This window comes from Petaurus breviceps, unplaced genomic scaffold (assembly GCF_028583685.1).
Source record: "Petaurus breviceps papuanus isolate PSGF00001 unplaced genomic scaffold, PetGlider_PUasm1.0 551, whole genome shotgun sequence".
Classification (NCBI taxonomy): domain Eukaryota; kingdom Metazoa; phylum Chordata; class Mammalia; order Diprotodontia; family Petauridae; genus Petaurus; species Petaurus breviceps.
Window position 1 is genome coordinate 1195826 of NW_027186372.1, and position 11224 is coordinate 1207049.

General features: G+C 37.8%; 1 protein-coding gene across 1 annotated transcript in view; it reads left to right on the forward strand.

Moving 5' to 3' along the window:
• The window catches only part of LOC138172836 (double-headed protease inhibitor, submandibular gland-like), a 39772-nt gene extending 29476 nt beyond the window's left edge, over nucleotides 1-10296 (forward strand). Inside the window, exons 2-7 of the mRNA XM_069102718.1 lie at nucleotides 700-843; nucleotides 3603-3610; nucleotides 5649-5776; nucleotides 6331-6373; nucleotides 7016-7125; nucleotides 10251-10296. Coding sequence (XP_068958819.1) covers nucleotides 700-843; nucleotides 3603-3610; nucleotides 5649-5776; nucleotides 6331-6373; nucleotides 7016-7125; nucleotides 10251-10296 — 479 coding nt within the window. The remainder of the gene's footprint in view (nucleotides 1-699; nucleotides 844-3602; nucleotides 3611-5648; nucleotides 5777-6330; nucleotides 6374-7015; nucleotides 7126-10250) is intronic.
• The last annotated feature ends 928 nt before the right edge of the window (nucleotides 10297-11224 follow it).

Below are 11224 nucleotides of genomic sequence, written 5' to 3' on the forward strand. Positions count from 1 at the left end.
AAGTTACTATAGCAACAAGGAAACTTGCACTCAGAAGAAAAGAAAGTAAAAACTGCTACATCAAAAGACTCAAAGAAAAATATGAATTGGTCACAGGCTCAAAAAAAATTCCCAGAAAAAGCTCAAAAAATATTTTAAAAGTCAAGTAAGAGAGAAAGAGGAAAAATTCACTGAAGAAAAGATCCCTCCTTTAAAAGTTTAATTGGCCAAATGAAAAAAAAGTGGGGGGAGGGGGAGAAACAAAGCTCACTAAGGGAAATTATTCCTAAAAAATTAAAATTGGGTAAGTCAAAACTAATGACTCAATGAGACATGCTGTGTTAATTTTCCTATACTTTGGTGTCACCATTTTGTCATGCCTTTATTTCATGCAGAATGCAAAATAAAGTGTGAAAGGGTTACAGACCAGAAGAGGATAACATTTGAAGAATGGCACAATGTCTGGTAGATTTTAAGGTCTGTGACCGTCTGATAGATTGTGACTGATGCAAGATTTTCTGAATTTGTAATAATGTTGATTTTGGGTTGTTGATCTTATATAAGCAGAATTTAGATGACTGACTCAAATATTTTTGTCCTTTGTCTTTAAATTGTATCAACAAGGAAGTTTTTCTTGGACCTTGGGAAAAGGTTTCTTGTGGTTCCCAAAGTAGATTTCCTGTAGTTGGAGGGGTGATCCTGGGTTGGCTTTATTTACAGGACAAAGTAAGTTCTCCTACCTGATCTTTTGCCTTCAAAAACTGTCACTATCACCTCTTGCTCCAGCTTCTGTCTCTACAATGAAATCAGCAGTTCTTGCCTTTTTGGCCCTGGCCACATCTAACTGGGCTCTCTGTGTTGCTGGTGAGTTGGCATCTAGTTGTGGGAATTCGAGGACAGATTTATTATTAATGGAATAATGGGATTATACAGTGATAAAATCTGGTTCATCTTTAAAAAATAGAAAATAGACTTTCAGGGCTAGATATAATCAGAGACACAGATTCAGAGAAACCCAGAGTTGGGCAAGAAGTCAAAAAGTATCTAATTCAAAGTTATTTTCATAAAATGCATGTCTGACTAGGTCAGTTTCCTACTCAATGAACTCGAGTGGTTCCTTACCATCTTCACGATCAAATACCATAATCCTTTGTTCAGATCTTAAAGCCCTTTGTCGTTTTTCTCCTTCCTTCCCTATGATTTTCTTACTGCTCACTGCCTTTCATGTACCCTGAGACCCAGTGACACTGTCCTTCTTGCTATTCCTTGAAGAGAACAGCTCATTTCCCCCACTCCAGGCATTTTCACTGGATGCTCCTCATACCTGGTACTCTTTCCCTCCTCATCTCTTTTTTCCTCAATTCTCCAATTTCCTTCAAGTCCCTCAAATAAATTTCTACCTTCTGCAAAAAGCCTTTCCTGATCCTTCTTAATCTTAGTGCTTTTCCTCTGAAATTATCACCAATATATCTTGTATATGTCTTGTCCATATAGAGCTATTTGCATGTTGTCTCTCCCATTAGACTTATGAAAAAGCAGGAACCATTTCCCCCCTTTATCTTTCTTTGCATCTAGTGCTTAGCATAGTGCCTGGTCACAATGGTTACTTAAAAAATATTTGTTGTCCTGTTGGATAGGAAACTCTCTCTCTAAGTACTTTAAATGCCAAACACTTTTGAGGAGGGACAGGGTGAAAGAAAAGAGAGAATAGAATAAATGGGTGTGGGGATAGGATAGAGGGAGATACGGTTAGCAATAGTAAATGTGAAAAAAAAAATTGAAGCAAGTTTCTTTGATAATGGCCTAATTTGTCAAACATATTCAATCGAGTCAAATTTATAGAAACAAATGCCATTGACCATTTAATAAATGATCAAAAGATATGATCAATTTTCAGATGAAGCAATCAAAGCTATCTCTAGTCATTTAAAAATACTCTACTCACTATTGATTGGATAAATGCAAATTAAAGCAACTCTCTGCTAGTTCCTCACACCCATTTGATTGTCTAATAGGACAGAAAAGGTAGATAAATGCGGAATGTAGGAAGGGATGTGGGAAAATGAGACTATAAGGCACTGTTGGTGGAGCTGTGAACTGATTTAACCATTCTCTAAAACAATTTGGAACTATGCCTAAAAGTCTGTAAAACCATCCATACCCTTTGATCAGCAATGCCATTACTATATTGTATCCCAAAAGAGATTAAAAAAGAAAAGAAAATATATATATACACAAATATTTGTAACAGCTCTTTTATGGGGGCAAAGAATTAGAATTTGAGGGGATGTCCATCACCTGGGGATTAGCTAAACAAGTTGTGATATGTAATTATGATGGCAAATGGAATGTGCCATGTAGAAAATAATAGTAATATTGTAAGATTATCATCTATGAATTACTTAGCAATTCTGAGTAATACAATAATCCAAGACAACTCTGAAGGACTTATTATAAAAAAATACTATCATCCCCACAGAAAGAACTGAATTGGTCTGAATACACATTGAAGCATATTTATTTTTAGTTTATTTTTCTTGAGGTTTTTTCTGTTTCTTTCACAACATTTTTGTGACTATTTTTTTTATAGTCACATATTTGTGACTATAATTTTTGACTATTATGGATATGTTTTGCATGACTACACATGAGTAACCTTTATTGAATTGCTTGCCTTATCAATGAGGACTGAGGGAAGGGGAGGGAAGAAGGGAGAGGATTTAGAACTCAAAGTTTTAAAACAAATGTTTTAAACATGTTTTTACATGTAACTGGTTAAAATAAAATACTAAAAAAAGGCATGTTAACTTTTCTGGATATAATATTATATTGTTGTCTCAAAAAATCAATAGTCAATTGATAAGCATTTTTATGTTGCTACTATTGCCAGGAATGGTGCCAAGTGTTGGGGATACATAAACAAGAAAAAGACAGTCCTTGTCTTTATTAATCTAATGAGGGGTAGGGAAAACATGCAAACAAATATATACAAATGAAACCATGTACAGGATAAAGAGAAAATAGATAATAGGAGGAAGAGACTAGAATTAAGAGGGGTTATGGAAGGCTTCCAGTAACTTAAAAAAATGGGATTTTAACTGGAACTTAAAAGAAACCATAGAGGAGAACAGACAGATGTGATGAGGGAGAACATCTCATACATGGAGGGCAGCCAGAGAAAGTGACTGGAGTCAAGAGATGGAGTGTCTTGTTCATGAAACAGCCAGGAGGTTAGTCAAACAGTAAGTGGTAGGGGGATAAGGCATAAAAAGACCAGAAAAGTAGGAGGAAGCTAGGTTATGAAGAAGCTTGAATGCCAAACAGAATTTTGCTCCCTTTCTAATGTGATCATTTCCAATGTGATTTGATACATGGAACATTTCAACTATAAGTCAGATGCAACAGTCCCATAGTGCTTTAGATTCAATAGCTTCTGAGCTTATCAAGGAGTGCTAGAGTAACCATTAAGTCCAATCCTTTCTAGCACCAGCACCATTTTTAGTACAATAAAAAAATCTACAACCACTTCTCCTGATTTTAACCTTGTCCAGTTGATTTTAGGGAAGTATTAGTTACTTCACAGTAGTGCAGCATTTTTGTTGAAACCTTTTTCTGTTTTTCAGATAGTCAAGTAAAAGTTAAGCAAGAAAAAGGGACAGAGTTGAGTCCTTTTTTTTTTTTTTTTTTTGTTGTTCTGCTTTCTTTACAAAATAGAAATCTACTATTTTATTATCATTATTATTATTATTATTATTATTATTATTATTTTGGTGACTATGGGCTTCGTGGACAGCATTATGGACTTGAAAGAGGCATATTCTGGAGTCACGTGAAAGGAGATCTAGTCATTTCTTTACCATTGATTTGCTGTCTGACTTTGGCCAAGTTCTCTTTTCTTTCTGGGCCTTAGTTTCTTCATTAAAAATTTGTGGGACTAAAGTTTCCTTTCCATTCTTCACAATCTATGTCCTGAACAGTCACAAAGACCTTGGGCCAGCCAGAACATCTACTGATCTGATGACATGTTTCTCCTCCACTTTCCTTTTCAGTACTTAGGACAAGAGAATGGCCTGTTACCTGTTAATGTCAATGGTTATTACATCCTTCTGTGGTTCCCTGTGTCCTACAGGGGTGGGCTGCCTTTGGGGTGAGGTGGGGTGAGTCTCACAGTCTAGAAATTAACATGGCAAAAAGTTCACATGACTAAAAATCAGTCTAGGATGAGCCAGAGCTCAGTAGAAAAGAACAAAAATGCCATAAAACTGTGACTCCTTTTCCCTGCATTCAACTCCACTCTAGTCTTCACCACTCCTGATTTCCCTCTGCTTTTTCTTTCCTCTGTGCCTCTTTACCCACCAGTCATTCTGAATCTCTTCCTCTCTCATCCTTTCTATGTTTTCCTGTTCCCTGAAACCTTATGTTCTCCTGAAGCTGCCACTTTGCTTGGCATGCCTTACAAAGTTGGCTTGTCCTTCTCTGACATTCCCTGAGATGTAGGAACAGAATCAGTAAATCTTCCTCCTCACTGCCATGTTCAGACCCTCCCTTCCTCACATCACTCAGCAACCACTGTTCCTCAGTGAAAGTTTATTCCCTTTAGTTCCCTTTCTGTCCTCAACAAGTTCAGTATCAGGCTCACAGTTTTGTTTTGTTTTTTGTACTCCTACTGAAGAGGTTACCCATAAAGAGAGTTAGGGTTGCTCTGGAGACCCCAAAATACCAATACACCGTGTCCTGCAAAATGAATCCAACTCAAATCTTCTCAACCAAAGAAAAGTTTATCAAAAGTTCGCTTGTATTGGACACAGAGTAAATCTATGCTAGGTCATTCTATGGAGCTCACACACTCACACACACACTCACATACACACACACACACACGGAGGGAAGATTGGGTCTTATTTACAGAAGGTTGTGGGAGGAATCTAGGGGTGGTCTAGAGGAGGAGTTTGGAGAGGGTCTTTAGGAGAAGTCAGATGAGGTCAATGAGTGATTAAGGGTGGGAAGTTGCTGGAGGCTACCTGGAGACTACAAGCAATGGTGGGCTAGGCCAGTTCAAGCATGGATTGATATTTTGATAGGCTCAAGTGTGGGAAGTCTAGTAACAGAGGTTTGGGCCCAGCCACAATGTAAGGCTTATGGCCTCTTGCAAATGCCTCATCAAATGGGAAGATGTAATCAGAGTTCAAGGGGGGTTCTCAGAGCCTGTGCTTCAAAGATTCAAGGAGAGCTCAAGGAGGCTCACAGAGCCCATTCCTCATCACTACCTCTGCCCATTTAAAATAATTCGTTTTCTTGGTTTCACAAGCTTCTCAGCTCCTAAGCTCTCTCTCTGTAGCCTGCCCCAATTACCCTCAGAATGGATCATACCTTTGATGCTGCCCGCCCTTAACGCTCACACTAATTTTATACCAGGTACTAGAATTCTAGTTATGGCTTTGATTTTTTGTGCTGTAAGGTGTTTTGTAACTATAGCATTTATGGTTAATTTTGAGAGAAGGAAACTGTAAAAGAGAAAGGGAGTAACTGCCCCGAAAGTCACAAAACAAAGGAGTAAGTGAAGGGGCACATTCCACCTCATAGAAGTTATGGGAGGTAAAGTGGGAAGATTCATGTTCCCATTGAACAGAGAGTGGTCTTTATCTTTTTTTTTTTTTTTTGGCCTACAGGTTAACTGCAGTGTATATTCACAAAGGAAGGGCCAAAGAAGTTTAGTATGCCCAAGGGATTTAAATCCAGTTTGTGGTACCGATCAGCAAAATTATGACAACGAATGCTTACTATGTAACTTTATCTTGTGAGTACTGAATTTGGTGTCCTCCCCTCCCACCTTGATCAGTTAAAGAACTGAGCACCTCAAAATTTCAGAGCTGGAAGAGGTTCCAGAGGTCACTTAATCTAATCCCATTAAGATGTAGTAAATCACTCTACAGTATGAATGACAAATCCAAGAATAAGAAGCTCACTATAGGAATGAGAAGTAGCCCATTCCATTGTTAAGCAAGTCCACCTGTTAAGAAATGTTTCCTTTGGTCTAAAATCTGCCTCCTTATTGCTAGAAATGGCTGGGTGTAGGTGGAAAGAAAACTATTCTGACATTCAGGAGACAAAAGGTTTAAGTCAAGATTTTGCCACTAACTTAATGTATGGTATTTGGTAGGATACCTCCCAGCTAAGGATGGGTTGGGTTACTTTCTGAGGTTCTCTCCAGCTCTTATCTTTAACTGGCCCTTGATGACCCAGTATATTAGTTACACTCAGTTCCCAGCCATGAGGGACAAGAGAGGAAGTGACTCAATTCATGTTTTCCCCTCAATAATGATAATTAATCCTGAACATCCTCTCATCTAGGGAAAAAGGATTGAGGATCAGAAAGCTACATGATGGAAAATGTGTAAGTATTTACTTTCTTACATAAGTATGTACTTAATGTTCATAAGAAACACTTAGGTACGATTGTATTATAAAATAATAATGTAAGACCTGTCAGTCTGAAAGTTATTTACACAGAAACTCATTCCTCTTACCCATACGTGGCCTGAGAGCTCTGGAGTTCTCTCTGGTCTCCCCAGGGGTCTGCTATTTTCTTGCCAAGGCACAGCCTATATGACAGTGAGCTTCATTCTCACCCAAGTGAGACAGACCTTTCCTGCTGATCTTCTAAGTTGTCTTAGGCTGGGAAATTGCTTTACCCTGACCTTCTGTTGGTTCGGCATGATGCCTTTTAAAGTATATTTTAAAGGTGTTTAAAGGGGAATTTGGAAGAACTCAGGTGAGCCCCTGCCTTTGCACTGTCATCCTGACTCCACTTCTCTAAGAAACCCCTCTAGCTGTCTAGCAATGGAATTGGAGGCCTTGAGGGTGGTGTAACTTCTTAAAACTATCTAATAAGACAGTGAATATCCACATGTGGCAGCTTTTTGGAGAGAGAATACCTTCATTAATTGGGAATTTGGACTGGATTTCTTCTGTATTACCTCCTAACTCTGAGATTCTATCATATGAAATATTAAATCTTTTTTTTGGGGGGGAGCAGATTCAATGCCCAAGAGAAGAACAGCAATTCTGTACCTTACATTATGAACCCCACTGTGGTTCCGATGGCAATGTTTATGGCAATAAATGTTTCTTCTGCAACACTTTTGTGTAAGTACTGAAAATATGCCTTGATGGGAATGACACCCCTTTTCCCCAGACATGGGACCCCAGCTAGTGCATGATCCTTTGATGTCAGAGAATGTTTCCATAGGTAGAAGAATGGAGTATCTCCTGCCTGTCCCCTCAGGTTCTCAAAGTAAGGCTTCTAATCCATTCCTCTATTTATGATATTCGACATGAGTTTTTTTCAAGAGTCAGGAAACTTGACTTCATCCAAATAGAGTAAAACAAAACATATATTGGGACCCTGTCAAAAAACAACCCTTCCCTGTGACTAGATCATAACTCTGTCCAAGCTAATGAAGAGAATTCTGACCAGAAACACTGTTTTATATATTGACCAAATAACTTCATTAATAACTTAATCACTCACAGTTCTCAAACTATTGCCACCACCTTGTGCTTCTCACCCAGCTCCCACTTCTCCTTTCCTTATCTCCCCCCACCTCCAACTGTTGATGTTTGAGACCCACTCCACAGACTTGAGTCCAATATTTAGTTCATAAGGGCAACCCAAGATCAGGAAAGTGAGTAGGCTCATTTTCTGATAGTCTTCTACCTAGAAACCATAGGAAATTATGAAGTTACCAAGTGAAAAAAATATACAAAGAAAAGAAATTCCAGGATAAAATTTTGTGTTACATCTACATCATTAGCCATGACATGATGATAATTCAAAGAAGATTGAGAAGGAATGGCCGTGAAGATGTTAAGCAAATACAGAAAATGTATAGAGGAAAAAGCTTTAAGGACTAAAGGATGGTCAGTTGTGTCAAATATTATGGATGAGTAAAGGAGGGTGATTTAGAAGAAGCCATTAAGCTGAACAATTAAGATTTCATCTGTGACTTTGGAGAAACTTTCTCAGATGATGATGAGGCTGGAAGTCAGATTGAAGCAGACTTTCCTTGAAAAGAGAAGGCATAAGAGGAGGGAAAGTATATAACAGGCATAGGTTTTTTTTTCCCCTAAGTATACTGTGTGATAAATTGAGGAAAGACAGAAGATGTGACATAATAGAAATGATAGTATATAGGGAACATTTTTAAAGGTGTGAAGACTTGCAAGTGTGTGTCTCCATCAGGGAAGGGATCATTAGAGAAGGAGAAACTGAAAAATCAAGGTAAAGCTGGTACAATATTGAGGGCAATCTGCTGAGAAAGATGAAGAGAATGATATCAGGGTATAAAGACAGGGATTGGCTTTCAGATGACCCTCTTCCCCTAAGCTTTCCCAATTGCTTTCAAATGGAATTAATTTTAGGGGAGCAGCCTATATTTGTACTAATACAATAGCAATGAAGATTTTGGAAGTAAGTCACTTCAGATTTGTAAAATAATTGGAACGGTAATTCTTCCCTCTTTTTCAAGACTTCTGTCATTTCCCTACTAGGCTGAGCTGATGAATCTTGATCCTTCTTCATCCATGGCTTCCTATTGCTCCATTTTAAGAGTTCTTATCCATCAGATAAAGTCACCATGTCTCTATTTAATAATAAGTGCTTCCAAATTTTCCTAGAATGTGAAAATATTATCGCATAATTAGCTTATTGCTCTGAGTATTGACCTGATGAAGTCAATAAATATTTATTAAGCTCTTATTATGTGCCAAGCACTCTGCTAAGCACAGTGCAATATAAGAAGAAAGACAATCCCTGGTCTCAAGGAAATGATCGTCTAATGGGGCAGGTAGAACCTAAAAGAGAGCTAAAGAGTGAGGGGGAGGTGGGAGAGATCAAGGTACCATGAGGCGCGTTGTAGAGAAAGTCTGAAGAAATCAGGAATGCAACTTGGAGAGGAATGAAGATGTGGCCTGCCTGGGTCTCTATTTAATTGGAGATTCAGGAGAGCCAGCTAATGTGAGGGAGATGCCACAGCTTTGGAGTGTAAATCCATCTGTGAAGTCCAAGGATGGAGTAAGATTTAGACTGAAGAAATTTCTGTGGCATGACAGAGAAAGTAAAAGTCAGTGGTACATCTGGGAAAGGAAGGGACAGCATACCCCTAGAAAGAAAGAACTTTGAAAGTAAAATAATGATTCACTGAAAAATGGCATCAATTTTCAATTTCACTTGGGTTTTATATAAACCCAGTTTTTTCCTTGAGGCAAAAGTATAGCCCACATTTCAGACACCATGGTGTTTTCTTACCGAAGTGTTCCACCTGAATCCATTTTTTTTTTTCGTTTTTCTTTTTGCCTTTTGGAGGGCAATTGGGGTTAAGTAACTTGTCCAAGGTTACATGGCTAGTTTTTGTGTGTGTTTGTGTGTGTGTGTGTGTGTGTGTGTGTGTGTGTGTGTGTGTGTGTGGGTGTTAAGTGTCTGAGGCCAGAACCGAACTCAGGTCCTCCTGACTCCGGGGCTGGTGCTCTATTCACAGTGCCACCTAGCCACCCCCATTTCTATTTGATCAAGTTGGCTAAAGCATAGTTGACATTTTTGTAATGTGATGAAGAGAATGTTCTAGTTTATGTTCCTTTGTAGCAATTTGATAAAATGAATTATGACCTATATTCATGTGTATTGTAGGCAGCTCTGTGGCACACTAGATAGATAGGTGTGGGTCACCTGTGATCTTTACATGCAGTCTTTTGACTGAACTATTTTTTTTAACAGTTTTTGTAACTTTACAATTCTATAAAATTTGGATTCAGTCAAAAGGCTGCACTTAAGGACCTAGAAGACCACATTAAGGACCTAGAAGGCCTTAAGGTCACAGGTTCTCCACCCCTGAGCACTAGGTTCTGAGTCAGAAAACATCTGTTCAAATTTGATCTCAGGCACTTACTAGCTATGTGACCCTTGGAAAGTCACTTAAATTTTTTTGCGTGTTTTCTCATCTATATTTTATAATAATCTTTACCTTCCAGGATTGCTGTGAGGATTAAGTGAAATAACTATAAAGCACTTAGCACAATGCCTGGCACATAGTAAGCATTATATAAATATTGATTATTATTATTATCACTGTAATATGTTAAGACCATTTATGTTAATTCAGACAATTTCCCATTACCACTTTGTCTCCTACCTTCGAAATTTATAAAGTTATTACAGTGTTTGTTACATGTATATTTTAAAATATTTTCTACTTGAGCATGTATCTGTCTTGTAGGAAAAGTCGGGGTGCTATGACCTTCAGTCATTATGGAGAATGTTGAGGACCAAAAGCAGCATGTTTCCCATCTACAAGAAGCCTCCTTGTTTGGACTCCAATATAATCCTATGGTTACCTCTCACCTGGATTAGATTGTGGTCACTGATATCCCTGACTATTTGCTGATTTACTAAAACAATAAATCTTTCTCTGCATGAGCTCTAAGGGATGTGTGAGTGTTATTTCCTCTGCTGAAACTATTATTTCACAAAGTGCATCATTTTCTACTATAGTTTTTATTTCCCAAAAATCATATGGGTGAAGACTAGGAGAATAATGATCAAGTGAACATGAACTGAATTCTTCATGGGCACAAGAAAGCTTATCACCCTTATTAAAGGGTATGAGATTTGGAATCATGATATAGTTTCAGATATGTGAACTTGGCCAAGATTTTGTTTTCTCTGGTCTTAACCTTTCATGCAAAATAAGGAAATAAGATAGATCACATTAGGATTTTAGGGCTTGAAGCAGGAAGGGACGTTAAGAATCATCTGGTCTACTTCTTTTGTTTTATAGCCTATAAAATTTATTCCAAGTCCACACCATGTATGAATAAATTTAATTATCTATATACTTACATATGGTTGTAGTTTCACAGGGCAGCAACAGATTTGGTCTGATTTGTTTTTTTCACCACCTTTTCAAAATATTTTTTTATTATTTATTTATTTTCAAATCACTTAGCATTTCTCTGACTCTTCCCAGAAAAGCATTCTGTAAAACACAGAATAGAAGAGAATGAGGGGGGGAAATTTCTGCACAACAAACATACTAAAGAAATGTGACACTGTATGCAGCATTCTCCATGCAGAACATCTTTTAACAGGTGGATAGATGTGTGTTCTGATATCCCTTCTTTGGAGCCAAACTTGTTCCTCATTATTTGATAGCATTTAGTCTTGACTTCAGAGTTGTTTCTCTTTCTGTTA